Raw genomic sequence first — 22,201 nt, 5'->3', positions numbered from 1 at the left:
GTCATTCTATTTTCTCTGTATTCATATAAATTCAGTTCTCTAAGGTCACAGTGAGGATCCTGTAAATCCTTTCCGAGGATGCTCAGTGCTTCTCACGCGTTAGCTAATGGGAGTTTCAAAGGAAACGTTTTATCTATGTGTCTGCAATGCAAGAGAGCAGAAAATGAAGCCTGTGCAATGTATGTTGTAAGCTGTAAAATCTCTCATCATTGACATGCGTCTCAGTCTTCGATGAGGAATCCTCCATTCACCTAGTTCACGGCATTGTAATGCAGAGTGATCATAGAAGCAATCACAAGCTCTGGCTTAGCATTTGGGGGGGGGGGGGGGGGGGATTGTGCATGAGCAGCAGCAGTGGAGGAGCAGTCTGTGCTGGAATGCGACAAGCTGGGAGAGGGGCTTCCCCTGATCATTTGTGCTCGTCTACTAATTCCCCCACATTTGTCATTCACCAGCGGATCTCCTTCATCAATAGTGTTGCAGCAGAGAGGAGTCAATTCCTGTTGCCAGTGTGGAGCCTTACTACCGAGGGGGAAACCATAGGCTGATTTACACTAAACTGCTGTCAGTTACAACTGAACAGACAAATGATGTGCAGCCCAGGTGAAGGAAATGTCCATGTTTCCCTATGGGTCAGTTCACATCTATGCATTTTAACTGAAGGCTTTTTTACAATCCACTGGTGCAAAACAATTGATCATTTAAATGGTAGCATTTTTTCAGCGTAAACCAGCTCTAAAGATGGCCATTAACGATACAATTTTCCGAATTATCAAATGGGCGATCTGATAATGGCAATCGGCTGGGTACAATTGTATTGGCCTACAAACAGGAAGGAAAAGGCAATCAACGTAATAATAATCAGTGGAATCGATGTACAAACGGATTGATGGAACAATCAATGCATCAATTATTTGTTATCGGTTGCCACAATCAGCGATGGCTGATCCAATTGATTGGGTGGCGGATCAATCTGGAAACTGTATCATTAATAGGCTGATTTACACAGAATCAGTTGTTGTCATTTATAACTGAATGGGCAACTGATGTGCAGCCCAGGTGAAGGTAATGACCATGTTGCCCTGTGGGTCATTTCACATCTATGCATTTTAACTGAAAGCTTTTTCACAATGCAACTGCTGAACTACTAATCAGTTAAAATGTTTCAGTTTTTAAACATTGAGTGTACCAGCTCTAACAATAATAAAAAAAGACAATCTGCCCACATACACATATCAGCATGGCAAGGACATGTACCATCAACAAATCTCATTCATGACAGAAGCCTTATATAAAGGATGCTTGCAAATACAACTTTGCATAGCAATGGTCTTTCTCCCCGCTGTAAAAGAACTGTTGCATTTGAGTGTAGTAGTGTTGCGGTTTTTCGCCTGTTGATGTCAGCTTTAATGTAACACTATGGGGCAGTAGAGAATTGGACTGCAGTAGCAGCAATCAGAGGATGCTGCTGAAGTCTGGAGATCACACAACTCTTGCATGAAGCAACATATTAGCGATAAAAACACACCGATTCATTTGGGGGGGGGGGGGGGGTAGATGAATTCAGGCTGAGTTGACAGTAAGGGAAGTCCTACACAGCTGCAATGGGGGGTTGTCAGTGAACTGAGCAGCCGCTGACACAGACATCCAGTGACACAAACAAGACTGTTACCAGTGCTGTGGAGCTGAATGCAATCCATTCAGTGTATTCATGGAGGAAGTAGCTGCATTTTCATCAATCACCTTTGTAAAGAGATGGCGTGCTTAGTGACACATCCTCCTGAGAGAGAGGGGTTAATGCTAATCTGTGGGAGACCTCAGTGGGTGCTCCCGGGAGACGTGATGCTGCTGCATGAGAACTTCTTTCCATCCATGCATCAGAAAGCCAGTGCTGAGCTTGCTGTAGAGCCCCGTCAGTGAGCAGCAGTCTATGCAGGCGATCACCAGGCAGGCACCCACCACCACCGCAGCAGCAGCAGCATCCCTGATGAAGGAGTGTGATCCGCCAGCAGCCCCAGCCATGTAGCATCAGCAGGAAGTTGCGGAGAGAGCCGTGCAGCGTGCTTGCTGTGTGCCTCCATCCACCTTGTGCGAGCTCCCCTGTCTGCTCCTGCCTCTTCCTCCAGCCCAGCGCTGCCAATGCGCCAGGATAGAGCGAGCTCGGTGCCGGGGATGACGCAGAAGAGCGAGCTCCCCCCAAAAAGTGTTTCAGGACGAAGATGGCGGCAACTTAGCACAGGACCAAGATGACTGTGGCCATCAGGAGGCAAAACCCAGGGTATTCCGCCCAATTCGCCAAGGAAAAGACGCCCGGCTGAAGCCAGCAGCAAAGCCCATCCTAATCTGCTGCAATCGTCGCTCGGCTTGTCAGTAGGAGGAAGGGGAAAGGCTGATGAGAGCGCTCTGCGGAAAAGGAGAGCTCTCAGCACGGACAAGAGGCATGCAGTCACTGGTAAGTAGATCTCTCCCTATCGTGAACGCTATGGATGACCATGATGTGACCATGCCTGCCTTCCCGTCTCTATCCCCTCTAATTGGATGGATCTAGCTGATCAACAGCACTGGGAGAAGTCAGATCCTGCCGTAGGCAAACGCTGTCTAAGGCGCAAAGAGAGCTAAGGAAGGCAGAAAACAAGCCAATCAATCCTCAAGTCAATGAATATTGTGGCAACACTGGCCAAGGAGCCCTCACGGTGGAGTCGGCCAGGGCAGCGCCTTCCCAAAATATGACCAGGGGTGCTTGGATGTGTCGGCAGTTTGATGACAGCTCCAGAATCTGGTTTGCACCCCGGGAGAACGAAAAACCTTTCACTGATTCAGAGAGGGCTCAGAAATGGCGACTGTCTTTAGCATCTCTCTTGTTTTTCACAGTTCTGCTCTCTGATCATTTGTGGTTCTGCGCTGAGGCGGAATTGACAAGGACCAGAGACAAAGAGCAGGGCACCTTAATGTCACCTAGCATGGCTGATCAGTTCCCATCAGTAGAAGGACCTTCACTCTCACCTACCCTTCAATCATCTCAAAAGAGCCTAAGTCAAGGCAAAAATGCTATTTTTCTAGGAAATTCTACCAAACCTCTGTGGCGGCCAGAAACCTGTTCCCCACATAGTCCATCTGGTCAGTGTTTTGTTGTGGACGATGCTGAATCTGTCTGTAGGAACTTGAGTGAGGGGGCCTGGAATTATGCGCCCAGTCACTACAACTTGAGTCATTTTTACCTACCCTTTTGTAATTCCTATACACTTTTGGATTTGTTTTCTGGGTTCTCCAGTTTGGACACGGTAAACTGTAGTGGGGACCTTATGGAGAATGGGGATGTAGCTGGTTGTAGGCAATGCGTACAAGCTTTCAAAAGCTATGACCAGCACGCTCAGGAGAAATACCAAGAATTTGAAGTTTTGCTACAGAAGTACTTACAATCGGATGAGTATTCGGTGAAATCCTGCTCAGAAGACTGTAAGGTAGGAATCGGGTTCCTCTTGTTACTTCCTAGTAGATTTGGCTAACCTTTGCTTCTATGGCTGGACGTGGAAGTTGGTTGGCTGTGGCTGGTGATATCCAGAGACTGACAGCTGATGCCTATCACTTGACAGAGTAATTATGTCTAACTGTTCATTACCTACTCCTGGTTCCATATGGATGTGTTGTGTACTACTACTGAGCTGTCTGAAGCATAGCTTGATTGCAATGGAACTTGCAAGGCTTGACTTGGCCTCAGCTCAAACGATGTGCACATCTGATGTTTCCTGGGCATTGTTTCAGTTCCTATCTGCGCATAGTGTACCTGTTCTGTACAGTGCAATGCAGATTGCCTTACTGTTTCACAACATTGGATTTTATGTAGTCTGACATAATGCATATGAAGAATGCTTGCATTTAAGGGGGCAAAGTGTGATTTCCTTCCTGCATTTGACGTGTTCTGTGTTGCATCACTGTTTATGGATCGGGGTAATGCAGGTGTTCACAGGTGGCATGCCTGTTGTCTTTGAGGATGACACACTTTTGTTGACCCAGATGTTGCACTGCAGTCTGAATGCAGACATTTGTGGTTTTTATTTGTTATGTACCTCTACTGGGCCTGGCTGTTGAGTGTGTACTGTCATTATGAAACACAGGGACTTCATGAGAGCTGGGCTTATAGTGGTACTCAATCTATGACACACATCCTATCACAGCAGGTCCTGAACTCTATGGATTTACTGCCCTGCGGATTTACAATAGAGATTCTGTGCAAGGAAAGGGCCGCTGCTGTATTTCACAAATCTTTGCTTCTCTTGTCGGATGTATTAAAAACATCCATAAGACGCTGATGATAAACAGGTTGTTTTGCATTGTTCTTGGCATTTACTAAGAAAACAGAGGTGGTTAGCAGTAGGGCAAATGGGGGTTAGCCAAATACAATGCAATAGTGACATAATATTGCCTCGCATAGCATGATGTATTCTATACTCACTTATGTCACTTGTGACAGTTTTCTCTATGTGGGTTCGTGTATATAAACAGTGACATCTACACTTATGGGTGCGTGTATCACAGTGATGCTGTAGAATTCACAGGCGGAAGGCCTGCTTACCAGAATGTGCCATCAAGCCTCATTGTAATTATAAGCACATATCAGTGCTTCATCAGACAGACCAGTCGGTGGGGGAGTTGTAGCTACTGTATGTGATGCTGTATTTTAGTCCAATGCTTGTAAGGCTGTTTGTGAAATCCTACTGTATATTCTGTCATCTTTACTATATCCTGTAATGACATTTTCAGGAGGTGACTTGGTGTTCTTGGCCTAACCCTGTCATTATCCGTACAATATGTGCTGCATATTATTGCTATTTAACAGTGTCTTGCGTGATTGCTCACCTAGTGACTGCGTGCTGTCTGTGATAATGGGTGCTGAAGTTCACTCTGTTTACTTGCGTTGCTGCTAATGCGCTGTCCGCGGTGCTGAAAGTGTATGAAGTGGACTGCATGTGCTTGATAGATGGACATGTAGTATTCTATTACCAGGATTCTGATTCATTGTTGCGATTTCAAAGCATCATGGATAAAAACAGATCATCTGCCAGTGCCAGCCATATGCTGGTCAGAAGTAAAAAGTTGTTATAGAACATGTGTGGGTTTTCAAGGCCACACACACCTTTTATGGATTTGTTATTGCAGTTTCTGTCACTGTATTATATGTTTCTGTCACTGTATTATATATTTTTGTTGTATGGCTAAAAGCCATAGTAATATGTTACTAAGATGTTCCTTGTTTTTATTTAGGGAATATGTCAGTTTAGTGAAGGAAAGTAAAACAAGTTTTTGGTATCCCTGGTTTAATACAGCTGTTTTGCTGGTAATGCAGCATATGGCTGCTATAGGGTTATTGAAAAAAACCTTAGTAATGTAGAAAGTCTGCATGTTTCAGTTAAACTAAGTTAATGCGAACTGAATTTAATGTAATATGCACTAAATGGCTGCTTATCACATTAGAGATGTTTACATCAAGAAAGCGTTCCATATGCCAGTAGCCTGAAGTGATTCAGGTAATGAATGAATGACTTATGACATCACTGTGCTACTTGTAAAATAGTGCTTCAAGCATGCCTGTTGCTGATAGTAGTAACCCAGAGTGACTTTGATTATCAGTTACTCATGACATCACAGAAGACCTTGTAAAAGGAGGGCGTCAGCAGGCCTGTTGCTGATAGTAACCAAGAATGAGTCATTTGAGCTATAAGCCACATAATTACTCTGCACCTGTGAAGAGTACTAAATACATTGTAAAACATATAAGCAAGAAGCACAATATACTGTATGTACTATCAGTGTGTATGTAGGCCCCTTTGCTGTAATAAATATCTAGCACAGTATTTGGCACTGCCCACTACACGTGAGTATTCAGATAACTGATTCCAGTTAAAGGAGAACTCCAAGAAGTTTCATTGAGTTAGGGATGGAATACAAATAATATTCAATCCCTTTTCCTTTTTACATTTGTCTGCAAATGTTTTATGTATTTAAAATTAGGATTTTGGTATGCCATTCCTAGTGGCCAGTTCCCTAGAATCTGAGCTGATCTTAGGGTGCATATACACCTTCAATTTTGATTGGCCAATCACTGACCAATTTTGCCACCTCTATGTAGTATGAAGCCCAACAGATTTTGAATACTATGAACTGATTGTGCAGATAACCTCTCATACTACACGGAACTGGTACAATCGGCCAATGAGTGGCAAGTCAAAATTGCATGTGTGTACCAGGTTTAAAGGGAACCTAAGGTGAGAGGGATATGGAGGTTGACATGTTTTTTTTCCTTCTAAATAATGCACATTGCCTGGCTGTCCTGCTGATCATCTGCTTCTAATACTTTAAGCTATAAACCCTGAACAAGCATGCAGATCAGATGTCTGTGACAAATCTGACAAGATTAGCTGCATGCTTGTTTCAGGTGTGTGATTATTAGACCTACTGGCCAGAAATATCAACATGACTGCCATGCATCTGGAAATAAATATGGCAGCTTCCATGGGTCTCACATTTCGGTTTCCTATTAAGAGGAATACATTAGTATGCCTAATTGATGGCTCTGAGGATAGCAAAGGTGGCTCCAGTGACACTAGAAAGGGCTAATTCTAGCTGGAAGAAATTTCTTACTATAGTTGTCACCATTGAAAGAAGCAGAAGAAACCTCTTCAACTTCATGAAACACAGTACAGCCACTAAAAGGCAAACATTGGCATTTTTAACGATATTTTTTGAAGCACACTACAAATAAGGGAAAGGGTTTAAAAAAATAACTTATCTTACTTCTCAAAAATGTCTAATGCTTCATGGAATTCTTCTTTAAAGAGAACCCGAGGTGGGAATTACTTTTACTATTGGGGCACAGAGGCTGGTTGTGCGCACTAAGACCAGCCTCTGTTGCCCCATCGTGTGTCTCCATGTCCCCCCTGCTCGCCGCTATACCCCCCGCATTGCTGGCGACACGCAGCGTGTCGCCAGCTCAATGTTTACCTTGCGCTGTCAGTCAGCGCTGCTCCCCTGCCTCCTCCGCATCGGCGCACCCGCCCGTGTCCCTTCCCTCCCGCTGATAGGAGGGAAGTGACGCAGCGGGTGGCGCCGATGCGGAGGAGGCGGGGGAGCGGCGCTGACTGACAGCGCAAGGTAAACATTGAGCTGGCGACACAGCCAGCAATGCGGGGGGTATAGCGGCGAGCAGGGGGGACATGGAGGCACACGATGGGGCAACAGAGGCTGGTCTTAGTGCGCACAACCAGCCTCTGTGCCCCAATAGTAAAAGTAATTCCCACCTCGGGTTCTCTTTAAAGCGACAAACACAATGCAGCACTGTGTAGAAAATCAAAACTGTGGGTAACTGATCAGTGAAAGGACAACTGTAATGGGAGGGATATGGAGGCTACCATATTTAATTTCCCTTTAAAGGACAACTGTAGTGAGAAGAACATGGAGGCTGCCATATTTATTTCCTGTTAAACAATACCAGTTGCCTGGCAGCCCTGCTGGTCTCTTTGGCTGCAGTAGTGAGTGAATCACACCAGAAACAAGCATGCATCTAATCTTGTCAGATCTGACAATAATGTCAGAAACATCTGATCTGCATATGCTTGTTCAGGGGCTATGGCTAAAAGTATTAGAGGCTGAGGATCAGCAGCACTGCCAGGCAACTGGTATTGCTTAAAAGGAAATAGTAAATGAGTGGAGGTGTATACCGCTACACTCCGGCAAAGGACATAGCTGGACCTGGGCGGCCTAAGCCAATGCTGGAACTGGAAAAAGGAAAAGAGTGGGTCCGCTTCAATGTCTCCAAAGTTTATTCAGGACTTATCCCATACAGGCGAACATGCACAATGCTTGTGCATGTTCGCCTGTATGGGATAAGTCCTGAATAAACTTTGGAGACATTGAAGCGGACCCACTCTTTTCCTTTTTCCAGTTAAAAGGAAATAGGTATGACAGCCTCCATATCTCTCTCACTTCAGTTGTCCTTTAAGCCATACCAGTTGCCTGGCTATCCCGCTGATTCTGTGCCCCTAATTCTTTTGGCCATAGACCCTGCACAAGCATGTAGGAGATCAGGTGTTTCAGACATTATCGTCAAATCTGACAAGATTAGCTGCATACTTGTTTCAGGCGTTATTCAGACACTGCTAAAGCCAAATAGATCGTCAGGGCTGCCAGGCAACTGGTATTGTTTGAAAGAAAACAAATATGGCAGCCACCATATCCTTCTCACTTCAGCTGTCCTTTAACAAAGAACTGTGCAAATAAATCAATGGCGGACAGAGTGATTGGCAGCTAGTAGCTTTGGCTTGCTAGCCACCACCTCTGCATCCTGTATGTTGAATGATTGAAGGTAGGGAGAAATGTCTGCTCAGCTCATCCCTTATTGCCCTGGATTACCCCACTTTCTAGATTTTTGTCATTTTTGCATTTTCCAAGAGAGAACAAAAACTGCAAATGGAGTACAATAGTATAATTGGAGAAATAATAGGTGGCAAAATATGCAGCATTTTATAGCAATGCATGGGGCATTGATTTTTTTTTAAATCTGTTTGTGATTTATTGTGATTTGTTGATTTATTTGTGATTTATTGATTTTGCACATTACAGTATTAAAAAAAATATACTAGCATCGCTCTGCACTGAAGCTATGCTTTTCTTTTGGCATATTTACCTCCTTCTTTTCCCCCCTTTTGTCCTTGTTTCCAGTCCACTAGTATTACTTTTAGGCTAGTTACACACCAGGACGTTGCGTTTAGGGGATGTTATAGGGCACATAACGTGCCCCTAACGCAACGCCTGGTGCTCTCTGGTGTGGACGTTGGAGTGAGCCGCGTTGTGCAGCTCATTCTGGCGTCCGTGATGCCGTGATGCATACTCTTGGACGCATGCAGCATCACGTGGTCCCGCCCGGCCAATCGCCGCACAGAACGGCCGCTCTAGGAAGTAAACACTGCACGTCACTGAGTGCAGTGAATATTAATTAGCCATGTGCCCGGCCGCTCTCCCCTCCTCCCCAACATGACTGAGCATGTGCAAGCAGTCTAACGAAGAACGCACAGCATGCAGCACTTTGCTGCGTTACAATGTAACGCAACGAGGGCAGTGTGAACAGCCCACTTGTGTTACATTGCTGTGCGTTGGGGGAGCGTTACAGGCTGCACTAACGTGCGCCTGTAACGTCCCTGTGTGGAAGCAGCCTTAATTAATTTGACTTTAACACATCTCTCATCCAGTATCCTCTTTAAATATACACTGACACTGACACTTGTATGCCTTGTAAAAACAGCTGAAACAATAGTAAGTGTGGAAAGGAGTGATTACAAAGCTGAAATAGAAAATAGTGGAAAGCAAATATTTGGATAGAGAATCATTACAAAATATATCTGCCAGTTGTGCCTTAGCAGTAAGTGCTGCCCATGATTGATTCTTCTTTGCTGTAAGGCCTTCATATGAGATCTGTAGAGTCAGGCAGTAAAAGGAAGTTTCTTGGCATTAGTAAAGAGTTATTGCCACGTTTCCTGAGCTGTAATGACGTAATTCAGTTTCTTAAGTCATAATTGGATTTGCAGTTATATTTTTGTCAAGCAGTAAATTATATGCATGCAGTAATCATGTTAGAATCTCACAGTAGTAGTACAACTGCTGTCATCTCCACTCTTTTATATGTGGAAAAGGAAGCAGTCGAGTACACATTTTCTGTGTTTTGCATTTCACCCTCAATTTAAAGCAAACCTGTCACAATGTTGGGCAATAGAGATGATACAATGACAACATCTGCTGCCAGAGGCTATCTTTTGTGGAAATTGTTTGTCAAAACACAGAGCACTTCTGGAGATTTGTACAGTTCACACACAAATATATTTCCATGCAACCTCTGCAGACCATTGATTTTTAAAAGAAAATGTAAAACAAATCGCAAAAGATTGCAAATTGATTGTTTGACTGTTCAATCAACAATCGTTTTTTTTTTTTTTTTTAGTCAACTAGATTTGCATTTTCCAGCTTTCCCATTCAGTAAATGATTCTTATTCGTATGTAATGATTGTAGTTAATCGGTCATAATTAATTTGTGTGATTTTGATTAGATGCCAATAAATGGTATCATCCTGATTCAAAACTCCTTGCTTTTGTTTAGACGTGATTGTTTTCTTGCATCTAAAATACCATGAAACAATCTTAGCAGAAACAACTGCAGCCCGTGTAAAATTGCTAAAATCTGGTGAATGTGAAAGAAAAGTGAGGTGAGCTTCAGTTTTCCTTTTCGTCCGTAAATTGAGTCACCCCACTGGGAATAATAGGGGGGGTGTATGTGGAGTGGGGTGCAGGGTAAAGGGGAAGAATCATGATTTGCTTTCACAATGAAAGTCAAAATATGCATTTCATACTGTCATCATTATCTGTGGAACTACTGATCACTCTGACATGCAGTTTCATTGCCTGTAACCTCTGTTTATTTATTTTTTCTTCATGTACTCAGTTTAGCTATATTATGCTTATACTTTAAATAATCTCCTCCTTATACTTTCTAGTGAGCTTGTCATCTTGCTTGGGGCAAGGGCCTATTTTTGTATGCATGAATCATCATGAAGGAAATGAATGTTGGATGAAAAAGCCCTTCAGTTTGTTATCTTTGTTGTCTTGATCACAGAATGAGCAAATAAACAAATCTTCATTAATCTTTTACCATTTCATAGAAGTTTTATCGCTTCATTCAAACTGGTCAAAGTCATATGTACCAAGTCTTATGTACTAAATTTCTCCAGGGCTTGGGTCATTGGAGAACATAAGTGATTCGGGGACATGTTCTGGATTTCTTACAAAAAAATGTTTGCAATGAGGTGGAGTTTTCATCCCTCATCTGAGTCGTAATGGGTCTTAGCAATTACTGGGACTTACTAATGGTCATGTCTAGGAGAACTTATGGAGAAGCATGCAATTTATTTGATTGCATGATAGGATTTGCAAAGCTCTGATTTGCTGTGATCACATCCTGCTTTAGCACATGACCATGACTAGCAAATCAGAGACTTACATATCTATGAGCTGACCACACTGATCACATGCTTCTCCATGATTTCTTCTAGACATGACCATCGCTATAGGGAATCAGCACTGCAGAGGACACATTCAAGTGGATCCAAATTAAAAATACAAGATTTCAGAAATAAAATCTATTTTCTAACTTATAATAATAAATAGCAGCCTTTTTTTCAGCTGCATGATGACAAATATAAAATATTTTACATTTATTGGAGGAACCCCTCCCTTCCTTTCATATTGCCAGGACAGAATCCGGCAGACTGGTGGAGGAGATAAAAAACAAAAACAAAACACAGGCTGCTACTGATGATGTCACAGGGCTGGTGATCTCAACTTGTTTGAGATTTCACATAGACAACACCCCTGTGAGGGAGGGTAGCTGATGACAAACACACCCATGATCTAAAACATCCTACTAAGCTCAGAAGTAATGGCTGCCACCTGTATAATCCTAGTTATGAAAAGAGAAGGGTTAAAAGCATGCACTGAAATGCTCATAGGCTTGAAGGAGTGTTTATTTATCTCTGTATGTGTCAGAGTGGTGCAATTTTGATTTAAATGAATGTTTAGTTTGGGTCCTCTTTGAGCTACAACAGCCTCAGACGTCTTTTGAAGTTTCTACAGGAAATGAACACCATCCAGCAAGGAGATCCATCTTGGTATATTGAGAAGGCTGAGTAGGACACAAGTACACACTTTACATACCCGGGTGAAATGATCAGGATTGATTGCTGAGCTGAGTAAAATCTAATGTATGTACACAGCACAGCTTAAAGGGAACCTTAAGTGACATGTAACATGATGAGATAGACGTGTATATATTGTGGCAAGCATACAAAAAAACATATGATGTTTTCCTTTACTTCTTTTTCTGCCTTGAATAGTTAAAATTCAGCTATTAAATGACAGTTTCTCTCCAGCTGGGACCCTGTCAGACTATAGTCCCTCACTGATAAGGAATTACAGCCATAAACACTTTCCTTGCAGAGAACTGGGCTTCTGAGAGCTGGGGGTAGATAAAAAAGGTAAATAGTTCATATATTTTAGCTCTCAGAGACACAGGACAGACTGTTTCATTGAGCTAAGACAAAGCAATAAATCTGCTTTATTAAGTTTTTAATTATCACAGAAAACTGTGGGGTCTCTTAAAGTCATTTTCGGAGTAGGAGGATAGATACAATTGATCATCGCATCAGTTTAATTTCACTAAAGGTTCACTTTAAGGATAAGGATTACCACCTCCATTTTTTTAAGTCTACTGAATGCCAGATCTGGGGGTAAGGAAAGGTCACCACAAGCTGCTGTGGGGTTAGTTCTAATAAGGAGATTCTGGTTACCCCCTTGATTCGGCACTAAACAAGGACACTTTTTATTAAAATGGTGAGGGGAAGGAAATGTTTTCCTGTTTGTCATCTCCAGCAGTGGCTACAGGTGCATACACACATCCAATGTTGATTGGCCTATCACTACCCAATTTTACCACCTTCATGTAATATGAGGGGCAACAGATTTTGAATACCATTTTACCATGGGAATGGTAAAATTGGCCAGTTATAATTGGCACTGTGTACTAATTGATGTGATTGGTGCCTTTTGTCATAGATGCTGTAGAGAGCCTACTGCTTCTCCCCATCCCCTCTCCATAGTATAGTACTTATAGCTTAGATGAACCAAGAATGCTGGCTGAAATTATCAAGACCAATAATGTTATGTGAAGCATATCGTGTGTGTGTGTGTGTGTGTGTGTGTGTGTGTGTGTGTGTATGTGTGTGTGTGTGTGTGTGTGTGTGTGTCTGTGTGTGTGTCTGTGTGTGTGTGTCTATGTGTGTGTGTGTGTGTGTGTGTGTGTGTGTGTGTGTGTGTGTGTCTGTGTGTGTGTGTGTGTAGATAGCAACATTTGTCAGTACTGTAGATATGCAGTAGCTGTTTCACATGTGTGGTTTACCAAAGACTATATGTGCATCTGTTCTGGATTTCACCTGGGAAATATATAATTAGGAAATATTATAATGGCCGCCTCCATCATAATAAACTGGAAGTGGCTATACAAATTGTAATTTGTGTATTTTATATGCTACATAATTAAATAATGCAAACTGTCTTTATTTTAACTCAGATTTATGCAATTAGTTTGATTCACACCGACTGATCCACTTTACTTCTTGTTAATATAAATTGTGGCTTTGTTTTATAACCCTGTAAAAATACTTTGTAAAAGCATTGTATTAAGTAGCTGAGACTAATGTAATATACTCTTGAAAACAAATTATAACAGTTAATTACATTATATTAGGATGGCATTCCATAATAAATGAGATTTAAAAAGGAAGTCACAAACAGCAATATTTAGAATGTCTTAATGCAGATTATTGTTATTAGAGCAGAGGCTCTGTGTGACAAATGCTTGCATTCCTGTGAACAGCCAGTCACCTGGAGTGAAGCGATTATCTGCCTTTAGGGTTTCAAACCCGCCTTTTCTACGAGCTAGTGATTTGAAATACTCTTCCTATGGGTAATTTTTATAAAATCACATCCCTCTAGTTGGATCACACCCATAGCGTTACATTAGCAAGAGCTTTTCCAATCTCAACTGCTTAGTTAAAGGCTAAGTAACGTACTGCTGCTTGCTTCCAGGTCTAACACTGTGCTGGAGTTGGCCGTGTACACATAAATACATACAGGCAGACAGATATGGACTGAGGTATATATGTCATGTTATGTTTGCATTGTCATTTTCCCAAGAAGGGCTTTTGTTTTCAAACATTTTTATTAGGTGGAAATGAGATATACATTATTATTTTCAAATAACAATGGGAATTTTCCACCAATTTTAAGTGATAAATAGCAAAGGTACAAAATTAGGCCCTCAAAAGTCATGCTGCTAATGAAGCCATGCCAGGACCATTCATTCCTTCTTGACAGCAGGGCCATGCACTACTCTCTGCACCAATGAGGAGGCTTGTCAGCCATCATGTTGGGCAAGGTTGGGTCTGCAGTCAGGCTTGTATTTGTATTTTTAAAATAAGTTAAGAGATTGCTGTGGCTAAGGGACTTACACATGGGCAATAACTGGCATCCTTAGGGATCATGACTTGATCTGTACAGTGGCAGTTTCATGCACAAATGCATACAGACATGTTCTGTGGTCAGCAGAAGATTAAATACCTACCACATAGTTCCAGTAGTAGCATTGTCAGTAGAAGCCAATAGATTGAATAATTTTTGTATGTAATGGAAGTAGGGATTACTGTACTTACAGTGGCGTAGCTACAAACCTCTGGGCCCCGATGCGGAATCTGGATGTGGGCCCCCCCCCCCAATCGGTATAACCTAAAATAATGGATCTGTCCAACAAAAATGTTGGATGGAGCCCCCTATGCTTTAATTAGTCTCTGCCCCCTATCCTTTAATTACGGTAGTTTCTATCAGTACTGTATAAGAATAGAGTAAAGATGTATAATCATATTCAATTTTGATTGGGCAATCACTAACCAATTTTACCACCCCCATGTCGTATGAGCAAAAAAAAGACTTTAAATACTATGAACAGAGCTGAGCTCTCATAATACCTAGAAGTAGTAAAACTGGCTAATCAGAATTGTATGTGTGTACCAGGATTTACAGCTTATACTTGAGGTAGCAGGGACCAGCACACAATACAGCTGGTTTACAATCAGTAAAGACACAGTTACAGCTCACAATGTACATACCGGGAGTAGAAATTAACAGCATACGGTACAGTGAGTATCATTACAGGTACAGAGTAACAGCTTATACTGTATATACTGGAGGTAGCAGAGATCAGCACACACTGCAGCTAGTTTACTATCAGTACAGACACAGAGTAACAGCTTATACTGTTCATACTGGAGGCAGCAGAGATCAGCACACACTGCAGCTAGTTTACTATCAGTACAGACACAGAGTAACAGCTTATACTGTACATACTGGAGGCAGCAGAGGTCAGCACACACTGCAGCTAGTTTATTATCAGTACAGACACAGAGTAACAACTTATACTGTACATACTGGAGGCAGCAGAGATCAGCACACACTGCAGCTAGTTTATTATCAGTACAGACACAGAGTAACAGCTTATACTGTACATACTGGAGGCAGCAGAGATCAGCACTCACTGCAGCTAGTTTATTATCAGTACAGACACAGAGTAACAGCTTATACTGTACATACTGGAGGCAGCAGAGATCAGCACACACTGCAGCTAGTTTACTATCAGTACAGACACAGAGTAACAGCTTATACTGTACATACTGGAGGCAGCAGAGATCAGCACACGCTGCAGCTAGTTTACTATCAGTACAGGCACAGAATAACATCTTACACCCTACATACTGGTGATAGCAGAGATTAGCACATGCAGCAGCTAGTTCAGAGCTGGGACAAGGTCCTCCAGCACCCAAGGCTGAGACACCAAAGTGTGCCCCTCCATCCCTCCTACCCCAGCTGTCACACACTGATTGCTATTAGACTAAGAGGGCCACAGGGCCCACAACCTCCCCAACACCTCAATCTCTAGTTATCTGGCTTGCAGTCACTGCTATGTATCCCCTTTTCTTATTTCTTTCTGCTTTATACACAATTAGGAATGACAGCTGAATGAATTGTGCACCCCCTCCTACACTGCGCCCTGAGGCTACAGCCTCTCCAGCCTATGCCTCGGCCCTGAGCTAATTCACTATATGTACAGGCACAGGGCTTCCCTGTCCCCCTCCTCGTTCCAGCACTGGGACCTCCAAACCTCTTCAACAAGGGACTGTTGTGTACCTGCACTCCTGCCCGTGTACAAGCGGGAGCAAGACCACTTACACCTATGCAGTAGCACGGAGCCACTTACGCAGGGATTTTTTTTCTGCTGTGCATAAATTGGCTCTATGTTACTGCATAGGCAAGGGTGATCAGTCACCTGTGCAGTACAACTGTGGTCGGTCACTCACAGACAAGCTTCCTTGGCAGCAGTGGTAGTCTGGAGTAGGATGTGGGAAGCCTCCAGAGGGATAGTTTTCTTCCATTATCACAGCATGGCTTTAAATAAGGAAAAAGGAGGCAGCTATGAGGGAGGCAAACCATACATTCACTTTGCTGCTTACCAGCTAAAAGCAGCAGGGTTGGCCAGAAACTGCACTCTAATAAGCTCAGATATACAGAGCATGCTGGGGGGAGGGGGATACTGCAAGGATTCTTCTCCTTTCACCTTATCTCATGTCTGGCTTATTAGCATACCTTGCCTGTATGTGGGGTTAACACTGGTGTTGGATCCCATTGTTTTGAAAATACTAATGGTGTCAACTTTAGAAGCTCACAGGCACCCCATGCTGCAGTCATTTACACATGAGAATGCCCTATATGTATCTCTGTAATCAAGTGTGAATCTTATTCATAAATGTAGTTTCTTACCCCCTCCCCTCCAGTGTCACACACTGCAGTGTTAGGCTTTCTCTGCTCTAGCTGGACGGAGCAGAGACCTTTCTGTACAGCCACGAGGAAATGAATGGAGGGAGGCGGAGCCACGGGTGAACTAGGCGGGGCTGCCCAGACACACATCACATGCACAGCTTTAAAAGTTCAGCTATCCGATGTGCTGTAATGTGATTGCAGCAGCGCCCTGCATGCCTGCACCCCGTATTAATTCCAGGCTGAGGACAGCAGCTGGATAATGAAGACACCAGCAGGATGCCATGCGGTGGATGGGCAAATCACCTCTCCGACGTTTACTCTTGCAGGGGGCGGAGCTACTCAAGCTCTTTCCAGCCCCCTTCCTTTTGAATCTAATTACACGCCCCCTTGCCAAGTGCTCGTGATTGGGCAGGGGGCGGATGAATGCTTTGGCTGGCTGAACTCGGCTGGAGCTTTAGCTGCAGGTGACAAGCGGCAAACTCCGCCCACAAGATGGCGGCTCCTATATCGTACACCCGGCGGCCGCGATCAGATCCACAAATGTTTGCCCACCCTAGGGAAAGGAATACGGGGCACCCCAACAGCATATCCGTGGCACAGGCCACGGATATATGACACTAGCAACGCCCATGGCACTCAGGCACGGGCCGAACGAGCATGGCCCCCGGGCCCCTCCCCCACCTCTTCAGGAGGCGGGCCTGGTCGCAAAGGCGACCGCTGCGACCCCGGGCCCTACGCCCATGTGTACTTATTCTGATGGTACACCTAGAGGAATTGACATGTGAGGTAAGATTAACTGATGTTAAGCTGTTGGTACATATCATGTGCTTGCTAAGTAGATCATCCATGATTTTTGTATGCAATATTGGCCTTTGATGCCATTTACGTGAGGGTATTGACATAGCTCAATATCTTTCACCTGGACTGCTGGGTATGTCTGAGGAGAGGTGTGTGTAATCAATAGATCTGATGACTGATGAAAGTCAAATGTCCATTAAACTGATTTTATACCCTCTCAAGATTCACTCAGGCCTCGTTCTCATTGCGTTCCGCTCGCGTGACCGTCCGCGTTGGGCTTTGTTAGAGGCAATTTTTATTCCTTTCCCAGCACTTGGGTGGGTGATCTGGTTTTGATAAAAGCGCTTTTCTAATTGCTTTTCCCGAGCGTTTTTTTAATTCACTCCCTGACGCAAGGTAGGAAGTGAAGTCTTTGACCCGGAAAAAAATAAATACAATGTATTTATTCTTAAAAACGCTCACGCAACCGCTGTACAAAGTGATTTTGTGAGCATTTGGGTTTTTCCTATACGTTCAATTGAGGCGGAATCACCTCAAAAATGGCCCATGCACTGCTTATCTGAGTGGATCGGAAACGAACCACTCAGATCTGAACTTTGTCATAGACAATCATTGCACAAGTGCTTTCAGGGCGATTTTGAAAAATGCCAGTGCTTAAAAAATCTCAAAAATGCCCCTAGTGTGAACGAGCCCTTATGGATGTGTTTTAAATGTGAAATTACCCTGCAGTAGCAGCAGCACACATTCAGCAGTGGTGATGGACTGGATAGTGTTTTTTTCTGTATATCCTGATTGCCATATGTGCAAGGCTGGATTTGTATGCTTTTTCACATTTTTACATTTCTGTGTGCCTCCCTTTTCCATGTACATCCCCTTTGATGTATAGCATCCCTCCTCCCATTTCATAGGGTGCCATAACTTCCATGTGTAACATCCACAGCTGTAGACAGGAACCCCACTTTCATGTAAAGCTCCCTTGGGTGGCAACCCCCTCTTTCATGTGCTACATCCCATTTTCGCCTCCCTATTCCACTTCACAAGCAACAGTACCCTCATCCATGTCTAAATGCCCCCTTTGGCAACATGTGCCCTAGGCTGTAGCATATATGGCCTTGGCAGAAAGCCAGCCCTGTGCATGCCATGTTAGTAGGTATGCATGCAGCCAGGTGTGAATTCCAGGTTGTGTGTGCTGTGAGATGAGTTAAGTCAGTAATTGGCAAAATTAGCTCTCCAGCTGTTAATGAACTACAAGTCTCCAATGCATTGACTGTACCTTTATGAATCATGACTGTGGCTGTCAGACTCCTGCAATGCATTGTGGGACTTGTAGTTCCTTAAAGGAAACCTAAACTGAGAGGGATATGGATGTTTCCTTTTAAACAAGTGGTTGAATCACACACCTGAAGCAAGCATGCAGCTAATCCAGTCTGACCTCAGCAGGAGAGTCAGGCAACTGGTATTATTTTAACCTCCTTGGCGGTAAAGCCGCGCAGGAGGTTTTCTCCGGCCCTACTGGGCCGATTTGTCTAATTTTTTTTTGCTGAACGCAGCTAGCACTTTGCTAGCTGCGTCAGCACACCGATCGCCGCCGCCCCACGCTCGATCGCAGCTATCCGTCGTGCCGTGCAGCCCCCCCCCCGCCCTGGGCTCGCTACATGACATAATAATATAAAAAAAAAAAAACTGCTGCGCTCCCTCCTGGCGGATTTTTTCATACTGCCAGGAGGGTTAAAAGGAAATATCCACATCCTTCTCAGTTTAGGTTCCCTTTAACAGCTGGAGAGCCAAGTTTTCCTATCACTGAGTAAGGTGTACTGAAAGTGTAATCAGAAGTTTAGAAACATTAGCTTGGAACTGCTGTTGCCTTTTATCAGCCTGGTGGGCTATTTATATAATAATGTTTCGTCACACTGCACAGTGTAATAGATCTTTTTTGTTTGTTTACAATATAATTATATACAACTGACTCTGAACTGTTTTGTATATATACAGTGAGTCAGTGAGATTTGGAATTAATGATGCACGCTTCTATTTTCCTTTTGTTTTCTCCTTGTTCCTTTTTTAACTAAACAGCAAGGTTTGGGGAGGATTAGAATGCAGGCATGGTAGTAAGACTACATGATATTCAGCGTTGCAACAAGTTTGTGTTACAGTGATCCATTACAAGAATGATTTCATTGTCAATAACTGACTGCTGTTTTTTTCATTGGTGATTCCTTTCCCTCTATAGTTTGTGTTTAAACACATAATGCCACGGCAGATATATTAATCGAGTGTTTGCCACAAATGCAGCACCTGTGTATAATATTGGGACTAGGGATAGACAATGCAAATGATTTTGAGTTTATGCAGGATTATGCAAATGTTGTGTACAAATTTATGCAGCTTGAAAATGGACCAATCAAAGTTTACCTCAATAGGATTTGAATGGTTAATTTTCAAGCTGCATACATTTGCATACAGAAATTGCATAATGCATAAGGGTGCATCAACTTGAGATTATTTGCATCTCATTGGCCATCTCTATTTGGAACCATCCAAAGTGTGGATCACTAGCATGGTACCAGATGTTGTGTCAATACCCGTGTGTACCATCCTGGTATGTACAGATGTTGTGTCAATACCAGTGTGTACCATGCCAGTATGTACAGATGTTGTGTCAATACCAGTGTGTACCATGCCAGTATGTACAGATGTTGTGTCAATACCAGTGTGTACCATGCCTGTATGTACAGATGTTGTGTCAACACCAGTGTGTTCCATGCCAGTATGTACAGATGTTGTGTCAATACCAGTGTGTACCATGCCAGTATGTACAGATGTTGTGTCAATACCAGTGTGTACCATGCCAGTATGTACAGATGTTGTGTCAATACCAGTGTGTACCATGCCAGTATGTACAGATGTTGTGTCAATACCAGTGTGTACCATGCCAGTATGTACAGATGTTGTGTCAATACCAGTGTGTACCATGCCAGTATGTACAGATGTTGTGTCAATACCAGTGTGTACCATGCCAGTATGTACAGATGTTGTGTCAATACCAGTGTGTACCATGCCAGTATGTACAGATGTTGTGTCAATACCAGTGTGTACCATGCCTGTATGTACAGATGTTGTGTCAACACCAGTGTGTTCCATGCCAGTATGTACAGACGCTCTTCCAGAGGCATTGTATACTGTGGCAGTGTCAGCTTGTGCCATACATGACCCTGAAACACCTGAAGCTGTATTTTCTGAATCACTCAAGTCTGTAGACATTTAGTTTGTCCTCACTGAACTCAGTAGTCCTGTAAACTGTCACTCAAAGCTGTAGTAAATGCTTTTGGAGTGTTTGCCTGAAAACAGCAGATATTTCTGGCATTGTGGCTGCACTTTCTGAGAGCCAGAGTTTGAAGTTTATCTCGTCTTCAGATGATAATCATTCCAGACCACAGTGGTTCCTTTTTTATTCCTCAGTGTCAGTAGTGTGTTTGTATGCCCAAATGCTGTCCAAATGCTAGCATGCTCTAGTGCTGCCCATGTTACCATGTGCCCTGATGCTGCCCGTGTTACCGTGTGCCCTGATGCTGATCATATTACAGTGTGCCCTGATGCTGCCCGTGTTATTGTGTGCCCTGATGCTGCCCGTGTTACAGTGTGCCCTGATGCTGCCCATGACTACACCTTACCTTGACTACATCCATCATGTCATGCTTGCTTTGACTACAACAAAATTGCTTTGCATTTCACCATAGATAGAATTCCTAATTATTTATTCTACATAATTAAAGGTAAACTAAAGCGAGAGGTATATAGAGGTTGCCATATTTATTTCCTTTCAAATAATGCATATTGCCTGGCTGGCCTGTTGATCCTATGTCTTTAATACTTTTAGCCATAGACCCTGAACAAGCATGCAGATCAGATTCTCTGACTGAAGTGTGAGTAGATTAGCTGCATGCTTTTTTAGGTGTGTGATTCAGACACTACTGCAGCCAAAGAGATCAGTAGAACAGCCAGACAACTTCGCTTTAGGTTCTCTTTAAAGTAAACCAGAGCTGAATGAAATGAAAAAAACGATACCTACCCGCGGCTTCCTCCAGCAGCATAAACCCATCTGACTCCCACGCCGTCCTCCTGCAGTCTGCCGTTTAGCCGCGATCAGCCCCGGTTACTGGCTCAGTAGCATCAGTCCGGGTCTACTGTGCATGCGCGGGAGGTCCACACATGCGCAGAAGACCCAGACTGGACCCGACTGAGCCTATTACTGGGGCTGATCACGGCTGAACGGCAGACTGCAGGAGGACAGCGTGGGACTCAGACGAGCTTATACTGCTGGAGGAAGCCGCAGCTAAGTATCATTTTTTTTTAATTTTGTTCAACTCTGGTACAATTTAAAGCTCATTTGGAAAATGTAATGCCACCATGTGGTCATGTGGTTTTCATCACAAACTGTAGCATGTATCTAGAATTGTGAATTATTTTAAAGAGAGCCTGAATTGAGAGGCATTTGATGGCTTCCATATTTATTTCCTTTTAAATAATACCAGTTGCTTGGCTTTCCTGCTGATCTCTATGGCTGCAGTAGTGTCCAAATCACACACCTGAAAGAAACATGCAGTTTATCTAGTTAGACTTAAAGGCACTGACATGTGACATGATGAGATAAACATGTGTATATACAGTGCCTAGCACACAAATAACTATGCTGTGTCCCTTTTTTTCTTTCTTTGCCTGAAATAGTTAAATATCAGGCATGGAAGTGGCTGACTAAGTCCTGACTCAGTGTGACCCTCAGTGTGACCCTTACTGATAAGAAATTCCAACTATAAAACACTTTCCTAGCAGAAAATGGCTTCTGGGAGCAAGAAAGAGGTAAAAAGGGGAATTTCTTATCAGTAAGGGTCACACGGTAGTCACTTCCTGTCTGAGTCAGGACTGAGTCAGCCACTTACAT

General features: G+C 43.3%; 1 protein-coding gene across 1 annotated transcript in view; it reads left to right on the top strand.

Moving 5' to 3' along the window:
• Nucleotides 1–1,821: 1,821 nt before the first annotated feature.
• Nucleotides 1,822–22,201, top strand: part of NALF1 (NALCN channel auxiliary factor 1) — a 663,538-nt gene continuing 643,158 nt past the window's right edge. The window contains exon 1 of the mRNA XM_068268017.1: nucleotides 1,822–3,461. Within this exon, the coding sequence (XP_068124118.1) occupies nucleotides 2,727–3,461 (735 nt within the window). The 5' untranslated portion in view covers nucleotides 1,822–2,726. The remainder of the gene's footprint in view (nucleotides 3,462–22,201) is intronic.

The sequence above is a fragment of the Hyperolius riggenbachi genome, chromosome 2 (assembly GCF_040937935.1).
Source record: "Hyperolius riggenbachi isolate aHypRig1 chromosome 2, aHypRig1.pri, whole genome shotgun sequence".
Lineage (NCBI taxonomy): Eukaryota > Metazoa > Chordata > Amphibia > Anura > Hyperoliidae > Hyperolius > Hyperolius riggenbachi.
This window is presented reverse-complemented; position numbering and strand designations above follow the sequence as displayed.